This window comes from Brassica napus, chromosome C6 (genome assembly GCF_020379485.1).
Source record: "Brassica napus cultivar Da-Ae chromosome C6, Da-Ae, whole genome shotgun sequence".
Lineage (NCBI taxonomy): Eukaryota > Viridiplantae > Streptophyta > Magnoliopsida > Brassicales > Brassicaceae > Brassica > Brassica napus.
Window position 1 is genome coordinate 7289315 of NC_063449.1, and position 22351 is coordinate 7311665.

Genomic DNA, 22351 nt, shown 5'->3' on the forward strand with positions numbered 1-22351 from the left:
AGTTTTCTTCAGAGCATCGATCGCCACTTTGTCGCTGATCCCGGGGACTCTTGCCATTACTAGCTTGAATCTGTTCATGAACTCGCGAAGTGGCTCGTCTTCTCTTTGAGACAGGCTCCAGAGATCGACCTCCGAGGTTTCTCTGTCCATGAACATGGAATACTGCTTGAGAAACTCTGAAGCAAGTTGGCGGAAACTTCCGATGGAATTTTGTTTTAGGCGAGAAAACCATTCGAGCGCGGCTCCTTTGAGGTTTTCGACGAAGAGGAGGCAGTAGCCAGTGTCTCGTTCGCGTTCCTTGAGTTTGCACCTCCTCATCGTGATCTGGAAAGACTGCAAGTGCGCTTTCGGGTTGGTGGTGCCACCGTAGATGGGAATTTTAATCTTCCCCGGGTCCGAGACGTTAGTCTCAGTAATCCGGGCAGTGAACGGGGTTTTGCGTGCTTCCTTGAGAAGTCTGTCGATCTTGGGTGCAACGCTTGTCGCGTGGTGGATTTTTGATTTCACTGCTTTCACCTCCGCAGCGGTTTTTGCGATGTACTCGCGGATATCGTGGATCTCATCAGGATTTCTGGCAGCCTTGCGAGCTTGTCTGTGTTGGCCGCGGTGGATCCTGGCCTGCTTTTCGGAAAGCTCGTCCTGTTCTACCCAATAGAGGTTTTCTTCTTCTTCGGTCATGGGGTTTTTCGAAGGACGCGTCCTGCCAAGCGGACTGGCTTTGCGTTCTTCTTGGGTGGATGTCAGCACCGTCGTCCGAGTGATCGGACTGGTCGCTTATATCCTGGTCGATGCGCTCGATTTCTTCTCCTTCGTTGCTCCCGGTAGGAGGTGGAAGGATCTCCGCAGTTGGTTGTGCACCTGGCTGGAGCGTTTCATCAGGGTTTTGGCCTGAGGAAGCCTTGTCTGCGTGTGCAGCTCGATTGCCCGGAGTCTCAAAATCAAATCTTCTACCGCTGCGGGCTCTTGTGGTTCCGCGCGGGGCTTTGCTCCTGGCCTTCGCCGTTAAGGTTTCCACCTGTTTTGCGAGAGAGGCCACGAGTTTTCCTTGTTTGTCCGTCTTTTTCTGAGCGGAGGCGAACATTTCCTTCATCTGGTCTAGTATCACGGTGTCGGCAGTGACCGTTGATACGTTTCCAGCTAGAGTTTTATCAGCGTTGGCATCAAAGGGAGTCCCGTCATGCATTTGCGGGTCTTTGTCAGCGTTTGTCGTCATATCGGACTGAGCGTGTGTGGTTGCGAGAGAGATAGATCCGTACCCCCTCCTTCTAGCGCCAAACTGTGGGAACCGAAATTCACACCATCGAGTTTTGTTAATCGGAGGAAAGCCAAGTTAACCTAGCCTTCCCTGAAGGTCCCGGTTATCTGCTGGGCCACGCACAACACAATCAATATGAAAGATTCGAAAGCAATAAATCGTAAAAGAGCGAAAAGAGAACAAAGAGGTCTTATTTCCGAATTCGCGTTTGAGCGTGAACAACAGGTAGGATCCTAGGCCACGAGAGTTGTCAGTATTTTCGCTAGTCTAGCCACCTAAGTTCTAACCTTGTCGAGTCGCAGCTCGATAGTAAAAACGGAAAAAGGCCTAAATTGCTCTAAGTATTAAGTTTGCTTTTAGAATGCTCTCCCTTTCTCTTCGTCCTAAGGCCTCCTTATATACTCCTCCTTAGGTCGGTTTACCTCTTCTCGGGCCGGATTTGTCGTGAAGCGGGCTTTTCCATATTTCCTTCTTTTTTGTGATTATCTTCGGAAATTTGACATTTATCTCTCCCCGCGGATGAGATAAACCGCCATACCAGTCTTTGGGTTCAAGTCTTTTGGAACCAAAGATGGGCCGTTGTCCGCAATTCGGATCCTCTTTGGGCCGTATCGAGACTTAAGCGTTTTTACGATTTTACTCGCGAAGTAGCCGTTGTATTGGCATGGTTCTTCCAACGGAACCCTGTTTCTTTGCATAGCTGAGGCAGTTGGTGTTAAGTCAACCGTAACCCGCTCTACTACGAAGAATAGGAAACTGTTCGAGAGACATAACCTTCCCAACTTCCTGAATACTTTCGACGATGTTTTTTAGACGCAACCTTGGTGTCGTATCCACGGACCCGAAGACTGAGTTACGGAAACTTCGGACGAAGATGCATGGTTCTGGGATGGGACCGGGTTCGGAATGGTTCATGGAGAATTGGCCGCGCTCGCCGGACGAGCCGATCCGTGGCACGATCGAGCTCGCCGGTGAGCCGACCGGCAACACGGTCGTGCTCGCCGTGCGAGCTGGCCCGTGTCACGGCCGAGCTCGCCGGCGAGTCGACCAGCAACACGGCCGTGCTCGCCGGGCGAGCTGGCCCGTGTCGCGGCCGAGCTCGCCGGCGACTCGACCGGCAACACGGCCGTGCTCGCCGGGCAAGCTGGCTCGTGTCGCGGCCGAGCTCGCCGGGCGATCCGTTTCGGCTGTTCGTTTTCTCAGCTTTTGAAGTTTTGACCGAGATTCGGTTTTTCTAAGGACTTTCGGACATCGATTCCGTCGTGACCGATTTTGACCCCACCACATATCGTTTGATTGAATATCTTGAATCATCTTGTGTTGAACTTTGACCTGCTTTCATTGATTGCACCGTCCGCATACAGTCTTCTCTGTTTCCTCCAGCTAAGGAATGCCTCTGACTGCACCTTTTCTGATGATGTGGGTCATATGCCTCATGTTCATATGACCAAGTCTTTGATGCCACAAACTTGTTTCATCATGTGCAACAAAGCACTGTTGTACACTCTACCATACATAGCCCTTTTTAGCAGATCGTACTCCATGGAGCATGACTATGTTTCCCTCATTCACAGCTTTGCACTCTCTCCTTGTGAAGTGAACTATCAACCCTTCATCACACAACTGACTAATGCTGATTAGGTTTGATTTTAATCCCTTGACTAAGAACACATCCTTCAGAGGTGGTTTGGTTTCAACAGTCATTCCCTTGCCGTTGATCGTTCCTTGGCTTCCATCTCCAAATGTGACTCTACCTCCTTTCAATGGCTTTATCTCTCTAAGATTCTTGCGTGTTTCTGTCATATGACGAGAGCAACTACTGTCGAAGTACCATGAATTTTCATCTTTGGATATCAATGCCACTGCTTCTGATACAAGTGCCATGCTGCATCTTGGACATCCGTGATTAGATCGTTGAGTTGATTTCACTGTTTGTACGTCCTAAATCAGATTTCCTGATCCAGACTTGATTTCGAGAGCCATTGCACCAGTACTTTCCTTGTCTCAGCAACTGATTTACTTTTTCCCAAAAGTGATAGCATTTCTTCTTGATGTGACCCGTTTTTCCACAGTAGTAACATCCTCTCTCCTGCTGAATCTCTGATTGTCCCACCTTCTGAAGATTCTTAACTTTCTCAGAACCAGTCTTTGAGGTAGTACCTTCAGTTGTTGTTTTCCCTTTAGAGTTGGCGCTTGGCACAAATTTGATGGGTTTTGTATCACTCTTTCCATACCCAGTGTATCCTAGACCTCGAGAAGTCTGATCCTGTCTTTCCAGACTCAAGATTTTATCAAGTTCCTTTGACCTAGTGAACATTCTGACAGTCTTGCAATGATGTTCCAGCTTGGCATTTAAGACCGATGATCGAGCCTTCTCGTTTTTCACTTGTTTCTCTAGTAATTCAATATGAACAGCAAGTCGTACATTCTCCTTTTTCAGATCTGAGGTATTTGCCTCCTTCTTTCTTTCATCATCAAGTTCTTTCCTGAGCTTTATCACCGTGTCTTCCAGCCAGCTTTTCTCCTTTTTGAGACATAGATTCTCCTTACCAATCTGAACTACCGTCTGACACAGTTCTTGATAGCTCATTCCATCATCACCATCTGCACTTGACTGATCATCATCAGTATCATTTTCTCCTTCCACAAACCCGGTGATGCCAATGAATGCTACGAAGTTACCAGCTCTTCTTCATCACTGTCTTCTTCTGAGTCTATCTCATCAATCCCGATCATAGATTTCTCACGTCTCCTCTTCTGATCGTTGATGCATTCCAGTTGAGTGTGTCCAATTCCTTTGCACTTGTAGCACTTGATTTATCTCCTCCGAACAGTTGGACAATCAGTTTTGTAATGTCCATACCCCTTGCACTCATGACACTTAACCTCTTATGATCGTTCTTTTCTGACTCAGATATTCGTTTCTCACCTTCTGCAGCACGTTGTGATGTAATTCCTCTTCTCTGACCTGATTCGGATCTATGAAGGACTCTGTCAAATCGCCTAACAAGCATACTTACTGGATCATCGTCATCTTCTTTGTCATCTGAATCTTGTGATACCAGTGCAACTCCCTTTCCTTTCTTTCCTCCGTCAATCTCCATTTCATGTGCTCTCAGCATCCCTACTACTTCATCAAAGCTTATCTCATCTGTGTTTAGTGAGACTGACATAGTTGCCTTGTATGCGGTATACTTAGATGGTAAACACCTTAGAAACTTCTTGACCAGCTTCTTATCCTTGTATTTCTTTCCCAATACCAAGGATTCCTGAGCTATGCCACTGAGCTGTGAGCTGAATTCTTCAACTGATTCACTTTCTCCCATTTTGAGATTCTCAAACTTGGATGCTAGATAATCCAGTCGTCATCTCTTCACTTTTGACGTTCCTTCGAAGTGAGTTTGCAATATTTCCCATGCTTCCTTGGTAGTCTTACATCCTTTAATCAGCTCAAAGTAATTCTTTGTAACACTGGCGTGTATAACTGAAAGTGCTCTGGAGTTGAACTTCGCCATCTTGAGTTATGTTTCGGTCCAAAGTTCTTCTTCTTTGTTGAATTCAACACCATTCTCGTCCTTAGCCTTTGGTTCTGACCATCCAGTTGTCACAGATTTCCACGCCATGGCATCAATCCCTCGAATGATAGACCTCATTCGTGACTTCCAAAGTCCGTAGTTGGATCCATCCAACATCACCCTTGTGCTTGACACCAGCTCATGATAGTTCTCAATTTCTTCCGCATGATCTCACCTGTTATATAATTGAACGGGTGACTGCTCTGATACCACTTGTAAATGCAAGAACAAACTCATAGAGTAAAAGCACATAGTACACCAGAGAATATCTCTACAAAGATATGTGTTATTACTAGTATTCTTTTAAAGCGAACTTACAAGTATCTCTTTAAACAGAACTCGAACAAGATCAAGACCCTTCTTGACTTGCTCCCCTAGCCTCACACGTCCTAAGATCGAATACAAGATCTCTAGAACCTCTACCCCTTAGCCCTTAGTGTTATTCGCTCGCTTACAAGCTTAGCGAACTCCACTCTTATGCTAAGAATACAATTCTCTCGACAACCCTAATCCACATATCGAGTTTGACTATATATACAATACAGCCAAGTCGGCTATTCACGCCTATCTACCCAATATTCCCTATCTACCCAAATAAAGCAAGTTCCCTAAAACCTCTCCAAAGTCTTTTAGAAAACTTTCATCGTGAGATCTCCCTTATCCAAGGTGAATCTCTTCAAGCTTGCTCCCCAAGATATCTTCGTATCAACTTAGCCTTGATCCGCAATCCATTCTTCAAGCCGCAATCTTCATCTTGATTTGTTCATCTACACGTACACTTCTCTGTTGCAGACTCTGCTTCATTCGCTGTTGTACTTGCGTCTGTATCAGAACGTCCATCTGATCTTTGCATCTACAGCATCTGTCCACGACTTGATCTGCTTCTTTCAAAAAGCAAAAAAAACTCATAATCTGGAACCCTACAACGAGAAAGTTGTACACCCTAACCAAACCCGAAAAAATGGAAGTATGCAACATTCTTATTAGGATATGATCCAACTGATGCTAAATACAAAGTTTTGTGCATTCGTTTTGGTGAAACCACTGACGAGGGTTGTGTTTTAACATTGGGATCAGCTCAAGAATCATGGAGAAGGATCAAAACCAACCATAAGCATTATGTTTACTCTTACCCTGCCTATATATGCACTAACGGCTTTATTTATTATACAGCATATACTGACAAGACAGATAGAATTGGGTTTATAATGAGCTTTGATGTCAGATCTGAAAAGTTCCGTATGATAAAATATCCGTGAAATGTTTTTGGGTATTCTTCTGTACTCATATATCAGGGAATGTTCGGTTGTCTTAGAAGTAATAGTCCAGGTCATAGCATGACATTGTGGATTTTACAGGATGCAGAGAAACATGTTTGGTCTCCTAAAACCTTTCTTGTGCCTTTTCATTACTATGATCAGAGTTTGAAAATAGTTTGCAACTTAATTGGTATCACGGATGCAGGCAAGATTGTTTATGTACCAGCAAGGTGTTACAAATCGTTTTATGTTATCCCCTATATATTAATTGAGAAGCATTTAAAAAATTAGAACCTTAATTTTGTAGTAATTAAAAAAAAAACCCCAAGTCTAGGTGACACTTCTAAATGCTTTCTAAATTTCATTTCAAAGAATTCTAGAGCATATAATATAAAGTATAGTTTAAAAATATACTAACAACATTATATAACCCAAAGTATAAGAAATGTGTATTTTTTCCTTAAATAAAAGCTACAGAATTACCTAATATGATTAACATATATATATATATATATATATGATAATTAATGACTATGAATAATAAAGATTTGATAACAATTTTTGCATCATTCTTCATTTTTTGTTTAATTTTATATTATTAAAAAGATTAAACAATCACATTAACCATATAATAAAAAATTAGATTTTTTTTCTTATATGTTATATTTTGATTTTTTAAAAAATGACTTTGAAATTACATAAATGAGGAAACTATATATGTTATATTTAATTTTTTAAACAACTTTAAATTACAAAAATAAGGAAACCATATATATTTTATTTTTCTTATATTTTAGATTTTTTCTTATATGTTATATTTTGAATTTTTTAAAACGACTTTAAATTACAAAAATAAAAGTTTTTCTTAACAAAACAACTAAAAGCATTAAAATGACATGTATCAATTCAATGGTTGATCTGAAACTTTTCAAAACCATATAGAAGATAAATGTCAAAATAATTCAACTGTGGGAACAATACTGTTCAATTTTTTCAAGAATGTGTTCGGTGGAAAAAATATAGTTTTTGTGTTATAATTTGTTAAATGTCTAATCTGATCAACCCATAATATATTAATCATATTTTAGTTCCACCATTTTTAATAAAAAATGATCCAGTCCATCTAGTGGTGTTCAATCCGGATACCGGTTCGGTTTCGATTCGATTTTTCCGGTTTTTCGATATTTTGGTTTATGAAAAATAGCTACCATATTAAAACCATATTTACTTTGGTTTGGTTTATATACCGTCTGTTTCGGTTTATTCGGTTTTATATCAAAATATCAAAATACCAAAATACCATAAATTTATTTTTTTTAAAAGTATTTTATGGATTTTATTTATATTATTAGATATTAGTTTTTATCTAACATGAAGATATTTTGGTTAATACTATTTAAAATATTTTGTAAACATATTAAGTTAATAATTATAATAGTTTTTACATAATAGAAATTAGTAATCCATAATATTATAAATAACTAAATTTAAACACTCATATTTGTTAACAAGAGGGTAAACATTATGTTTTATTTAATTTGATAAAAATAAAAATGAATTCCATTTCAAAGAATTCTAGAGCATCTTATTATATAAAGCTTGGTTTTTTAAAGTTAATAATTAACATGATCGTGACACATAGCAATTACATATTTAAGATTGTGACACGTGTTAATCTATCTCATAATTTAAAATATATATACTAAGATATTAACAAAAACAAATTTTATTAAAAACCTTATTATATATTATTTAATGGCAATTTTCCTTTTTTAAAATCCTAATAAAAAGATAATTGCAAAAGATTATTTGATTATAATTTTCCTTCTAATAATGTGTGACATGTGTTTAAATATATAACGATTAAAATATATCTTATTATATAAAGCTTGGTTTTTTAAAGTTGCTAATTAACATGATCGTGACACATAACAATTACATATTTAAGATTGTGACAGGTGTTAATCTATCTGATAATTAAAAATATGTATACTAAGATATTAACAAAAATAAATTTTACTAAAAATCTTATTATATATTATTTAATGGTAATTTTCCTTTTTTAAAATCCTAATAAAAAGATAATTGCAAAAGATTTTTTGATTATAATTTTCCTTCTAATAATGTGTGACATGTGTTTAAATATATAATGATTAAAATATATATAATAAGATAATAAAAACGAATTTGAAAAAACTACTTTTAAAAATTATTTAATAGCAAAAACGATTTATAAAAAATATTTAGTAGTAATATTTTTAGAATTTTTCCTTTATAAAAATCCTAAAAATAGATTTGAAAACAATTTATTTACTATAATTTTTCTTTTCTAAAATTGCTAATTAACATGATTGTGACAAATGGTAGTTATATATTTAAAAATGTGATATGTGTTAAACTATATCATAATCAAAATATATATACTAAAATAATAAAAATGATTTTTCTTAAAAATTAATTATAAATATTATTTAATAGTCTTATTATTATTAATATTATTAATATCATTATTATTATTATTATTGTTATTATTATTTTTCATTATAATGTTTGTTTTAAAAGATACTAAAGATAGAGAATCATAAAAGATAAATATTAATTTTTTTTTAAAAAATGTTAAACAAAAACGAATTGTAAAACCCTAAAAGTACAATAAATTATTTAATAAAAACATGAAGAAAAACTAACATTAAAATAAATAATATTACCTTTTTAAAAGCATAATTAAAAAATATTTTTTTAAAATACTCTTATTATTTTCTTATAAGTAAATAAATTTCCTTTTTTAATAGATAATTATATGTTAAAAAATTATGACAAAAAATAGCTACAAATATTTCACATCTATATTTAGGTTTAAGCTCCCACATATTTTACAAAACACAATAATATTTACATGAAAATTATTACATTAGTATTTTCTTTTAATTTTTTGATATAACTCAACTTTTTATTAACATTATTACATCTTATGATGCTAGCATAAATTTTAATTTTGTTGTTATTGTCGTACATAAGTATGTGTGAATATGATAAATATGTGTTTGTATGTATAAAACATAATATATAAATAATTAAACATAATTTTTCTACTAAAAATAAAATAGTTGTATAAAAATCTAAAAAATAAAATAATTAATTTCCTTTTTAAAAGTCTAAATCAAATAAAAACGTAAAAGTAAACTTATTTTTCTTATAATTAACTAACTTTACTTTTTAATAATTTAGTATTAAAAAATATAAACTAAAATTAACGTCAAATATTTCAATTGATATGATTGTGATATGTGTCAATTAAAACATTAGATTGTGAACGTGTCAATAAAAAATTCTATTATTTTCCTAAAATATTAAATAAAAGAGATTTCTAAAATAAAATTCTTTTCTAATCTTAACAAATTAAAAAATTTTCTTTTTTCTTTATATCGTGACCAGAGAAAATTGTAAAATTTTATTTAATAGTAATTTTTACTTCAAAAATTTAATGATAAACATGATAGTAACAATTATTCAATTAATAAGAAAAATTGTAAAAATATTAATGATATTGAAAAAGACGAATTTTGAAAATTACAACTTTTAAAAATAGTTAACATTAACTGGAAATAGTTATTTGATATAATTTTTTTAAAAAAAAAATCCTAGACAAAATATAATTGTAAAAGATTATGTAATATTAATTTCCTTTTTTTTTTTTGACAGCAAAGCATTTACAGACTCATGTTGACTCTGTAAACCAGATCGGTAACTCCGCATCCATGTGAACGACAAAGGACAGTTGTTTCCTAGCACTGCGTGCTAAGCTATCCGCCCGAAGGTTCGCCGTCCGAGATACATGGACGATGTCTGAGTTGAAAAAACTTCCTTTGAGAAGCTTGATGTCTTCCAGATAGGTTTCAAATGCTGGTCATTCTTTTGGTTCCGAAACCATCTTCACCAATTGATAACAATACGTTGCAAACGTTACCTGAAACTGTCTTAAATTCTTCGTACATTCCATTCCATTGCCCAAAGGTTTGTAGGAAATTTAAATCAGTTTCTGTTAAGTTGTGTGCATATAGTGAAATAATAAGCATCAGTTTCTGTCCCTTTTCCAAATGCAAATTATTATATCTGATCAGAAGATGTATCTTTAGCTTGCAGTGAATAAAAAACAAGTCATATTCAAACAAATACTAAAAATGCTCCAAACAAAGAATAGTGAGAAAAGACAAGGGGTAGTGAGAACTTTTAGAAGTTATTTGGTACTCGGGGCTGGTCTCCCAGTGTGAGAAAAGCAGTTGATCTAACCTCTATCTTGTCGCGGACAGTTATAAAAAGTCATAGTGATAAAAAAAAAACCAGAGCGTTGCAGTGAGATCAAAGTAAGGCATTTAAACATTACACTTATTTTACTGATAATAAAAAGTTATAAACTAAGTTGCCACTGTAGGTAAAAACACCAAAGAGCCCTTCATCGTTTTCTATCACTCGTCAGTGAAGGCGATCTTCAGATTCGGGGCGGTCTTCAAATATTCTCGTCGAAGCTTGTCCTCGTACCTGGAATATATCAAACCCCCTTATCAGACTCTTGATAACAAAAATTAAAAAAGCATATACTTAAATCACATACCAAAGCTTTTGTGCAAGGTTGTACCTAATTAACAAAAACAATAGTGTTAATACTTTTTTATGACATCAACACAAAAGCAATGCGTTAGCGAAACAAATCTACACAGGGAACATTAATTTACTTGTGTCGGAAAGGGTACGTAGCAGCTATTTCAGCCTCGTAGAAAATAAGCTTACATCTTCTTTTCCGGTGTCGTAGCGCCTGCAGGATAAGAAGATTTAATCAGCATATCTTACTTTCAGATATTCTTCATCATAAGTATACACTATTTTTCATCATCACCTTCTGTGCTTCATTAGAAGAAGCAAACTCAACAAACCCACAGTTCACATGCTCACCACAGTGGTCTACAATAAGTCGAACACGAACAACTTGTACAACATCTTTGAAGATTTTGGAACTGTAAAAATGAAAGTTGTAATATCAGTCATCAAAAACTTGCTACAAGAACGAAATAGGTAATTAAAGGTGCTACTTACATATTTGAAATCTGCAATTCGTTATTGTGGTGAGAAAGATTGGCAACAAAGAGTGTCTTTCTCCTAACGGCATTTTCCTGTATTTAGTAACCAATAAGTATCTTTAGACTTTGTGACAACAGTTGTGTTATTAAATGCCAACGAGCAGGACATAATTTGAAAGATAACAAGAACAGGTACCTCAGCAAAATCGGGAGTTTCGTCAGCTCCTATCAAAAGGCTTTCTTGTCGAAGGTAGTTTTCGTACCTAGAATATAAAAAAAAGAAAGTATCATCTATCAATGAATAGAAACAACTATAACCAAAGTGCTCATGACAAATTTAGTTAAATTCCTTACCAAACCTTGTGATCAATGCAATACCTAATCAACAATAATAATAGCGTTAGTCTTCTGTATCAAAAACTCAAGCAACAAGTTGGAATCAGGTTTGCATAAACATACTTGAATCGGCCTTGAGCCTTCTTAGGAACATCAAGAAAAATTTTGCGACGGTGAAAATGTTCACCATTTTTCTTTTCCAGCGCCTAAGTAAAAAAAGAATTTTTTATCAGCAATCAAACTTTCAAATGACTACTAAAATACTTTTAATCATTAAAATAAACTCCTCGCCTTCTTTGCTTCATCAGCAGAAGCAAACTCAACAAAGCCAGTGCCCACATGATTGCCCATGAGGTTGCAAATAAGTCGAACATGAACAACTTGTCCAACATCTTTGAAGAAATCGATGCTGTCAGGAAAAAAAATATTAGTCTTGCTCCGAGAACAAAAGAGGAAATTAAAAGTGCTACTTACATATGTGATATTTCAGTTTTTTCGCGAGGGAGATTGGCAACATAGAGCGTCTTACTTCTTGAGGTGGCAACTGCCTGAATTTAACAGCCTAGTGTGTTAGCACGACTCAAAAGGAGAAAAGCACTTCAAAAAGAAGACTCATCCACAGAATAAGTAATCTTTAGACTTTGTGGCAACAGTTGTACTGCTAAGCATTTCTTTTAAGCCTGACATATTTGAAGATCATAAGAAAAGCTACCTCAACAAAATCGGGAGTAGTTTGATCAAGTCCTTTCATCAACATAATCTTATGATCGTCCATATATGCACCATTCACCATTTTCAGCGCCTACAGTTAAAAAAAGATTTATCAGCTAAGTTTTAATACTCTTTTCATCATTAAAACAAAACTAGTCTCACCTCCTGTGCTTCATAAGGAGAAGCAAACTCAATAAAGCCATAGCCCACATGCTTACACTCGCGGTTAACAATAAGTCGAACACTGACAACGTCTCCAACATTTTTGAAGAACTTGATGCTGTCAATGTAGAGGATTAAAAAAATATCAGTCATGAAAAACTTAAGCAACATGGAAATTTAAGATGCTACTTACATATGTGATATTTTAGTTGTTTGTGGAGAGAGGTTGGCAACAAGGAGTACGTTCTGAAATTAACAACCAACTGTGTTAGCAAGCACGAATCTTTAGAGGAAAAGGACTTGAACTGCATAACAACAAACTCATCCCCGGCAACAGTTGTGTTACTAAACGCTAAGCGTTTCTTCTGAAGCCTGACATATCATATTTTGAAGATGATAAGAATAGTTACCTCAGCAGGTGTCTTATCTTCTTCTATCACAAAACTTTCACTTTGAAGCAAGTCTTCATTGAACCTGGATCAATATCAAAAATAAACCCGTGTGAACACTCCATGTGTAACAAAAACGTATGTGCTCTTTAAAACAAGTGGTTAAACCCTTACCAAACCTTGTGATCTATGCAATGCCTAATTAACAAAAAAAAAAAAAAAAAAAGGAAGATAGCGTTAATGGCATATAAACTCAAGCAAATGGTTTTACAAAAACAGTAATCAATTTACTTGGGTGGAAGGTTCTCTGCAAATTCATTATTCGCCACATCAAGAAAAATGCTGCTGTTGTGCAAATATTCACCGTTCTTTTGCTGCAGCGCCTACATGATAAAAGATTTAATCAGCAAATGACTAGGTAAATAAATTTTACATTATTACTACTCTCACCTTATTTGCTTCGTTAGAAGAAGCAAACTCAACAAAGCCACAGCCCGCATGCTCACCACACTGGTCTAGAATAAGTCGAACCCGAACAACTTCCCCAGCATCTTTGAAGAAATCGATGCTGTCGAAATGGAGGGCAAAATATATAAGTCATGAAAAACTAACTCAAAGAGAAAAATTTTGCTTACATATCTGATATGATAGTTTTCTGGTGTGAGAGATGGGAAATAAAGAGAGTCTTCTTTGGTACGGCAGTTGCCTGAATTTAACAGCTATGTTTTGTTAGCAACACATGTGTTATTAATCGCCTGACAAATTTTGAAGATAATAAAGAAGAGGCACCTCAGCAAAATCGGGAGTTGCATCAAGTCCTTCAACCGGAAGGCTTTCTTCGAACCTGAAATATTATATCAAAAACTTAAGCCAATGTGCTATTATTCATAACAAGCTCAAAGAGGTAAATAGTTAAAAGTCCTTACCAAACCTTGTAATCTAGGCAATACCTAAAAAAAAGAAAGAAGGCGTTAATCTTCTGTAATGGTATCAAAACTCGAGCAATAGGATAAAAGAAAGTGTTACAGAAACAACAAAAAAAAAAACACAATTTACTTGGGTGGAAGGTACGTCGCTCCATTATTAGCCAGTTCAAGAAAAATTTTACAGTCGTGCAAAGATTCACCATTCTTCTGTTGCAGCGCCTGCAGTATGAAAGAGATTATAAGCAATTGAATTCAAATGACTACCTATCATCAGTAGTATAAAGTAAGCTCTCACCTTATTTGCATCATTCACAGAAGCAAAATCAACAAAGCCATAACCCACATGCTTGCCCGTGTGGTCTCCTATAAGTCGAACATAAGAAACTCCTCCAACATCTTTGAAGAAATCGATGCTGTCAGGATAAGATATCAGTCAGCAAAAACTTTTCCAGAGATAGAAAAAGGAAATTAAAGGCTGGGTTTTAAATTTCGAATGGCGACTCTTGGCGTTAGGAGGGTCGACACTCGCCACACGCCATGGCTTTTTATGGCGATCGCCATTTGTATCCCAAAGCCAAATTACAGTCAGCTTCTACCCCTAAAGAATATATTTCAGAAACCAAAACACCTTATTCATTGATAAAATAAATGTAGAAAACATAAAACACCAAATGAAAACACATATTCAAAGCATAATACCAAAGCAAAACACCAATTCAAAACAAAACCCGAAATCTAAAACAAAACAAGATAACAAAAAAATGATATACGTAATGAACATCAACTTAAAATCCTATGAACCCTATGTCAAAGAGAGATTTGCATAAGAAAAAATGACTAGGATAGCAATAAAAAAGTTTTTGTCACAAATATAGCCTATAAAAATAAAAATGACCAAAATAGCACTTAATGTTTTATCAAAAGAAATAAATATACATTTATACCCCAATAGTAAATTAATTTAGACATTAAGGTTTAGAGTCAAGGGGTGGAGTTTAGGATTTAGGATTTAGGGTTTAGAGTAGGGTTTACGGTTTAGAAGTTTAGGGTTTAGGGTTTAGGGTTTAGAGTTTAGGGGTGAGGTTTAGGGTTTAGGGTTTAGAATTAAGGGGTGGAGTTTAGGGTTTAGGGTTTAAGGTTTAGGATTTAGGGTTTAGGGTTTAGGGTTTAGGGTTTAGAGTTTAGGTTTTAGGGTTTAGAGCTGGTGAGTGGGGTTTTGGAATAAGATTTCAGAAAAATAAAAAAAATTTATATTTTTCAAAACATAAAATGCTATTTTGGTCATTTTAATTTTTTAAGGACTATTTTTGTGACATAAACTTAAAAAAGTGTTATTTTGGAGATTTGCCCTTTGCATAAATAAAGAAGAGTTACTGCCCGTGTATCTAGCCGAGAAAGCAAGAACTTAAGAAAAACGATAGGGTCATGTTACTATTATATAGTACTATTGTTGAAGTAATTAGGGTTTTAGATGGATTAGGGCTTTCTGTTTAGTATATTTAGAGTATAGTACTATTTTACTTAACCATTGTGGATTTAGAAACCAAAATTCTGTTAAACCAACTTGGTTTGTTTCTCAACAACGAAGCGACGCTATGGTCGACACCCAGTAAATAAGAAAAGCGAGCAAAGGCGGTCGACATGTGTACCTCGCATGGCCATGAGGGGTTCTGGCGTTTTGGAGATCGCCAGCGGTCGCCACTCGCCATGGCGTTCAAAGCGGTCGCCATTTAAAACCAAGATTAAAGGTGCTACTAACATATCTCTTGGTTTAGTTTGGGGAGAGAAACGGCCCACAAAGAGCGTCTTTTTTGGTATGGCAGGTTCCTGAAGTCAGCAGGAGAGTGTGTTAGATTGCATAACAACAAAAAGCAGATTCATTCTAGAGAATAAGACGAGGTGGCTACAGTTGTGTAATGAAAAGCCAAATGTGTCTGAAATTTTTTGAAGAAAATAACAAGAGGTACCTCAGCAGAATCTGGAATTTCATCAAGTCCTTCTATCAGAAGGCCTTCCCGTTGAAGGTAGTCTTCGTACCTGGAATATCAGAAAACCTTGTGAAATTTCAATGTATGCCATTGATAACAAATAGTTAAAACCCTTACCACACATTGTGATCTACGCAATACCTGATAAACAAGAAAAACAATAGCGTTAAACTTGTGTAGTGGCAGCAGAAAGTTACATAAACATAAATCAATTTACTTGGGTGGAAGGGATGTAGCTGCCACTTTAAGAAAAACCTTGTTACGGCTCCAATATTCACCGGTCTTCATTTTCAGCGCCTAGCATGATTTCATCATAAGTAGATGCTAAAAATACTTTTAATCATATTACTATAAACTCCTCTCACCTTCTTAGCTTCGTCAGAAGAAGCAAATTCAACAAAGCCTAAACCCAGACGATTTTCCACACGCCTGCCCACACGTTTGTCCACACGGCCGCCCTTGTGGTTTAGCATAAGTCGAACACCAACAACTTGTCCAACATCTTTGAAGAAGTCGATGCTGGCAAAATGGAATAGAGGATATATCAGTCTATGAAAAGTAAGTTTGATCAAAGTGGAAACTGAAGGGTTCTACTTACACATCTGATATTTCAGTTTGGCTAGAGAGTTTGTCAAGAAAGAGCTTCTTATTAGGTGGTCCTGCAGCTTCCTGAATTTAGGATCAAAGCGTGTTAGCAGCAAGACTATAAGGAGAAAAGGACTTTTAACTTGCGTAGATTTCATCCCTACTATGTGCGTCTGTCTTCCGACTTCCGAGTTTGTGACAACAGATATTAAGAAGATATTACCTCAACAAAATCTGGATCTTCATCAAGTTCAAGTCCTTCAATTGTCTCCTGTTACAATGAATATAAGAATAAGAGCAAGAAGATTAGCTAAAACACAAACTTGTTATACGATATATTAAAAGTATCTAACAGAAATATAGCTAAAACACAAACTTGTTATACGATATATTAAAAAGTATCTGACAGAAATATAGCTAAAACACAAACTTGTTATACGATATATTAAAAAGTATCTAACAGAAATTATACCTTGGCTGAGTTTAAAGCCGACTCGTCAGACTTTGTCTCCTTCGCCTCGGATTTATGTCTCCTCAGAACCGGTTCAGTGTCCAAATCATCTTCCGGCTTTCGCTTACCCAGTGAATTAGCTTTGCTAGAACTCGCCATGGGGAAGTTGAAGTTGAAAGAAAATAACCCTACAGAGAAGAAAGCCAAGTTATTTGTATAACAATAAATCTCGTTTGGGCCGGCCTTTTATTGGTTTAGGTTTTACGATTGTTTTTTTTTTTTTTGATAAGTAAGGTTTTACGATTGTTGTGTTTCGGGGATGCTTCTTTTATTGGTTTAGGGTTTTTAAGCACTCTAGTGTCCCGTCCAATGACAATTAATTGTCCGAGCTAACATAACTGCAAAGTCAATTTCAATATGTTGGGTTATATCTAATCCAAGTACAATTAGTAATTAACCCTAACTTTTTCTTAATACTAGATTTTATACTCGCGCTTCTGTATTAATAATTTAGTTTTTGTTTTATAATACTTGTAAGTTTTTCAAAATAGAAATATATATATATTCTGTGAAAATGTATTTAAAATGTCATTTCAGTTTTTTTTTTAATTTATGTTTGTTTATCAAAGTATTCTTTTCAAAATAATTACTTCCCAGATATTTATTGTTTGAATTAACAAATGAGTAAATTATATTTGTAAATTTATTTATAATTTTTATGATTTCTATTTTTTAATATTTTGTAAATTTCTCTATGCATAGAAACCTGTAATACACTATTGTAAATATTTTTTATCATATATTTTACCTATCATATTACTCGCTTAATATAACTGCAAGTGTAGTTGTTTTTTTATCATACATTTTATTATTTTTATCAATTTTATTATTTTTATCAGACATTAAAATTACCTATCATGATGCTTGATTAATCTAGATGAAATGTATGCTTAAAAATTGTCAATACACTATTGAATTCATATTGTGTATGATAATATGTCTGATAAAAGTAAAATATAATAATTATACATTTTACCTATCTTTTTATTTGATAAACTGATTCGCATATCGATATAAATTTTATTTAAAATTGTCATTCATACTTTAATCTCTTGTTGGTATTCTATATAAATTTTATTTATAATTGATTTAACTTATTGATGTACGTATTTAAACATTTTATTTTTTAATTATTTATTATAAAAAATATTCTCTTAAATATATTTATTCAACAAAGCTTGTATGAGACATTTTAGTTTTTTTGTATTATATGAAATCCATAGTTTTTATTAGTGAACCGGGTTATAGATTTATAAGAAGTTATCATTTAACTTGCTTTATTTAATGACCTTAAGTTTTGAAAAGATCTTGTAAAGTAAGTTTTGCCTTGTTTGTTTACAATATCTAATATTAATTTTTTTTCTTTCAAAATATTGTTTTGGAAATCCTGATATTTTTAAATTCTTTGTGTAGATTTTTTAATATTATGTAGTTTCAAATTTTTAAATATAGGTGTTCTGATTTTTATAGCTTTGTTTTTTTAAGTTTGTATTCTTTTAAAAAATATTATGTAAATGTTACATTTCAAAATTAGTATATATATTAAGTTGATTCTTTTAATGAATTTTTATATTACTTTAATTTTTATGGAATTATAATCATTTTGAAGTAACTATTTTGGAAATTTTGACCTTTTAGAAAATAGTAAAATTTTGTAATCATTTGTCATTTTTTCCGTGGTTTTAAATCTTATGTGGACAATTTCAATGGTTTATTTAACTAACTTATTAGACATATTAAATAAAACATATATAATAGAATTTTAATTTATGTATTATATAGAGCCTATATTCAATAGTTTTTTAGATATTATAAATATTAAAGTAAATATATTGATTTTTAACTAATGTTAAATAGCATTTTATTTATTAAGTAAATAATATAGAAAATTTAGAGTATCATATTTTCTTATACTTGATCTATTTAATTAATTTTATAATATTAAAGTTTTTATGATTTTATTATACATAGCAAAATATTTGAATTTATTTTTTGTATAGAGTATTATATATCGTATGGTAAATAATGTTTGATTGTTTTGCAGTTTTACATGAAGATTTGTAACATTCTTTGAGAACTATTACGTAGTTTGATAACTTTTTCATATTTTCTAATTGCTAACATTAAAATCGTGGATATCTTAGATAGAATATTCACTGTATGTCGAGAATGTTTTCCTGAATATAGTAGTTTGTAAAATTTTATTGTTTTAGGTTTGTTAATTAGCATCTTTAGGTAGTATATAATCATATTGATAAATGCATATTCATTATTTTTCTAGCATTCTTTTATGTTATCTTTCAAACCAATTTATTGTTGTTTTTTATTAAATTTATTAGAAATTCCAACTAACTTATAGATATACCTCTTTAGATTCTTTATTTTTATCTATATTATAAATATTGTTCTCTAAACATCATTATTCGAGATAACTCATTTGCGATCATTTAAAAATTTATATGGTATACAAAATCTATAGATTTATCTAGTGAATCAGATTAATGATCAAGGAGAATTCATCATGTAGTTTTCTTAAATGACCATAATTTTAATTTTTGTAGAGTACACTCAAATTAAATTTTTTATTATACCATACCTGATTATTTTTTTTATGAAAGTTGTGAATGTAACTTACTAAAATAATTTTTTTCTAAACATACGATAAATTTTTAATTTGTAATGAGTTAATTAATTTCTTAAATTCTTTTGATTTAGGTAAAACAATTTGAAGCTACTAAATAAACTGTTGTTAACAATATGTGTTTTACAGAAGTGACTTATTCTTACCGGTCACTCTTTTAAAATAACATTTCTAAAATAAGTAGGAAAAAATGAAGCGACTCAGTAGAAAAAAAATGAAACTCACCAATATTTTAATTTGTTTAGAAATTCGTGTAACACATTTTAAATTTAGATGATTTTTATAGCATGTACTAATAATTTAAAAATAAAACAAATTCTATGATAAATTTCGTATTGATTTTCTTGTTTGTTAGCAATTTTTATTTTAGTTTGCCACATGGACCAACATAGATAGGAAACAAAATTATATAAAGTCAATACGCTTTAGACATATGAATTAAGGGTCTGGAAGTTTAAAATGTTAAAAACTCTCTAGTTGAGTGGAGAAGAGAAGCTGAGATGATGTTGAAATCCTAGGCCTAGATTCCAAATTTCTAATTATTTTAATTTTTTTTTAAGGTTGCAGAATGATGTATTCAAGGAGATTTCAAATCTCTTCAAATACTTAGAGTTGGCAAGGATGTATCTCACTACTTTCTTCTCTCCGGCTGTTCCGCTGTTTTCTTTCCACTCAAAGATCTCAAGATTGGTTGACATACAAACCGGAACAGAAATCGGTTGGTTGCAGTAAGTGAATAGGTCTCTTTGGAAAATTTATCTGTGAAGCAACATAATAAGGGTCAATGTCATTAATATTAATTAATCTATTAGTGCATGCAAGAGAGGGTGCGAACGTCATGGATGAGAAGAATTTTCAGTTCTTGAGAATGTTGAAGCAACATCACAAGTGGTTCAAACCAATCCAACTGATGATCGACAATTATTTTACACTCTATAAGCTGCAAGAAGTTAATTTCTTGACAACACCCAACCTGCAATGAACAAAATGATTGAATGTGAACATATGAATTAAACAAAAAGTGAGGTTGAGGTACTGTTGCAGAGCATAGATGTAATTCGAGATACTTGAGTGAAGAAAGAGATCTCATAAACTTGTCATCAGGTTTAGAACAAACACTTATAGTCGTTCTCACTTGAGAAAGAGTTTTTGGAAGCATCTATTATAAAGATTTTTTTAAAAAAATCGTGAAATCTATACATGACAAAATATCCTCGAAAATCTTCTACACCTTCTTCGTTGAGTACTATTGATCCCTCGTTAACACACTCTAAGGTCTCTAGGCATGGGACTTTTACTGTAAACTTTTTCACATTGCCATCCTCATGTCGGTTTCCTTGCACATACCGACCACATGAGATAGAACCATAGTTCACGAACCTTACGATCCAATTTCTAATTTCGACACCAACATCAAGAGGACAATGTGGACCGAGTTCTGAAATCAATCTATATAATAAAGGTGCCTTGTGAAATTGCATCGACTCATTAAGAAATCACCATATGGACTTCTTTAGTTCTTTTGCAAACGAATTGGCCAAGTACACCACCAAGACGTCTTTCGGATATCTTTTTCTTTGATCTCAAAGTATTTCAGTAGTGGCACCTTCGTCCACAAAACATCCATCGTTTGACAAAATCATGGTAGCCACAACCTCTTTTGTCGACGGAACATACATCATGACAATCACTGATCTTATCTTCACCTCTAATTTTCTGACAGCTTATGGCTCTTTTCTTCACAAAATCTCATGCATTCCATATTGATACTCGCCCCAACCATATCGAACCCAGTATAACCAGAAGAAACTTTGATCGATTATCTATCTGATAAATCGATTATCTATCTGATAAATCGATTGACGTTTTGAAAGGAGTATCAATCGATGACCGCGATGGAAAATTGATCAACTCTTTCTCACGATCAACAAACGACAGTTGAAATATGAGATCTATGCATTAGACAATCTAAACAAACGACAGTTGATAGATTGTGTTTAAGAGTTTGTGTTCAAGAACAAACAAACATTTATAACCCCCTAATAACCCAAGTATATTTGCATGATAATCTGTTACAGGCTGGAAATCAGGGTTGACAAGATGGATGATGGAAGCTAGATGGAGCGACCAAAAAATATGATCGGATGGGCGATATGATGGAATGCAAGTTATGATCCTGAAAACAAATGCAAAAACAAATGAGATGTGATTTCTAATATGATAAGACAAGATAAATAAAGACAGATAGGATGAAATTAGCTGCTGGTTGTGAGACACTCTCAGCCTAATCAGTTGATGATTGAAGTGGATCGAGATGGTTCTTTGCTTGCTGGATGTGTATCACTTTCAAGCTTGGCAAACGAATTGGAATGGAAGGATGGGGGATTGAGGATGCCACAAGACTCTATGGAAAGGAGGCTTGATAAGTCAAGATGCTCTGGAGCTGCTTCACACACTCTCAAAAGACTTAGAACATTAGTTTTGACAAAACTAGAAAAACTGAATAATTCTTATTACTTTCAAAAATGGGGTGACTTACAATGAAGCAAAGACAAAAGATTTATAGGCTCGACAAAGGACTCTCAAACATTCTGAAAATGACATAAGGAAAGAAAATAAATCCAAATAAAAGTCTTGGATGAGAAGGCTTTGATGGCTAAATGAAAACTAGCTGTTAGCTCGATTTGTGCCTTCAAAAGGATAACTTGGATGATCTTTGTATCTGGACAGCTTCTGAACGTGGCCATGATCTTCAAGCCTTCTGAAATACTCCTTGGTCTTAATAGAAGAGAATATGGCCGTTGGTCTTGGGTAAAAATATGTAGAAACTCCTCCAAGGCCTTTAGTGTGTAGGTGTTGCCATATATGGAATGTTGATGGAAAGAGAGATCCGCCTGATCTCCTGGGTGCTGGTGCAGCTAAGGATGCCTTGGATGTC

The 22351-nt window shown here is 34.1% G+C and overlaps 1 protein-coding gene and 1 pseudogene across 1 annotated transcript; one reads left to right on the plus strand and one right to left on the minus strand.

Annotated features, from left to right (window-relative positions):
* The first annotated feature begins 5049 nt into the window (after nucleotides 1-5049).
* Nucleotides 5050-6380, plus strand: LOC125588310 (annotated as a pseudogene).
* Nucleotides 6381-10226: 3846 nt separating this feature from the next.
* Nucleotides 10227-16986, minus strand: LOC106405233 (polyadenylate-binding protein, cytoplasmic and nuclear). Its single transcript, XM_048760408.1, has 30 exons — nucleotides 16734-16986; nucleotides 16485-16532; nucleotides 16275-16345; nucleotides 16042-16195; nucleotides 15894-15973; nucleotides 15794-15817; nucleotides 15656-15725; nucleotides 15448-15515; nucleotides 13984-14101; nucleotides 13819-13907; nucleotides 13689-13712; nucleotides 13552-13606; nucleotides 13398-13468; nucleotides 13213-13330; nucleotides 13054-13145; nucleotides 12937-12960; nucleotides 12784-12847; nucleotides 12567-12619; nucleotides 12374-12491; nucleotides 12213-12302; nucleotides 11975-12048; nucleotides 11792-11909; nucleotides 11624-11706; nucleotides 11519-11542; nucleotides 11361-11427; nucleotides 11181-11257; nucleotides 10984-11101; nucleotides 10823-10902; nucleotides 10702-10725; nucleotides 10227-10628 (listed from the first exon to the last, which is right to left on the minus strand). The coding sequence occupies exons 1-30, from the start codon at nucleotides 16869-16871 to the stop codon at nucleotides 10556-10558; spliced, it is 2307 nt and encodes a 768-aa protein (XP_048616365.1). The 5' UTR covers nucleotides 16872-16986; the 3' UTR covers nucleotides 10227-10555.
* Nucleotides 16987-22351: the final 5365 nt, after the last annotated feature.

Coding starts and splice junctions, on each gene's coding strand:
- LOC106405233 (XM_048760408.1), bottom strand. CDS start 16,871: ATGGCGAGTTCTAGCAAAGCTAATTCACTGGGTAAGCGAAAGCCGGAA. Junction 16,533..16,733: donor CGGCTTTAAACTCAGCCAAG/GTATAATTTCTG, acceptor TCATTGTAACAG/GAGACAATTGAAGGACTTGA. Junction 10,629..10,701: donor AACCTTGCACAAAAGCTTTG/GTATGTGATTTA, acceptor GATATATTCCAG/GTACGAGGACAAGCTTCGAC.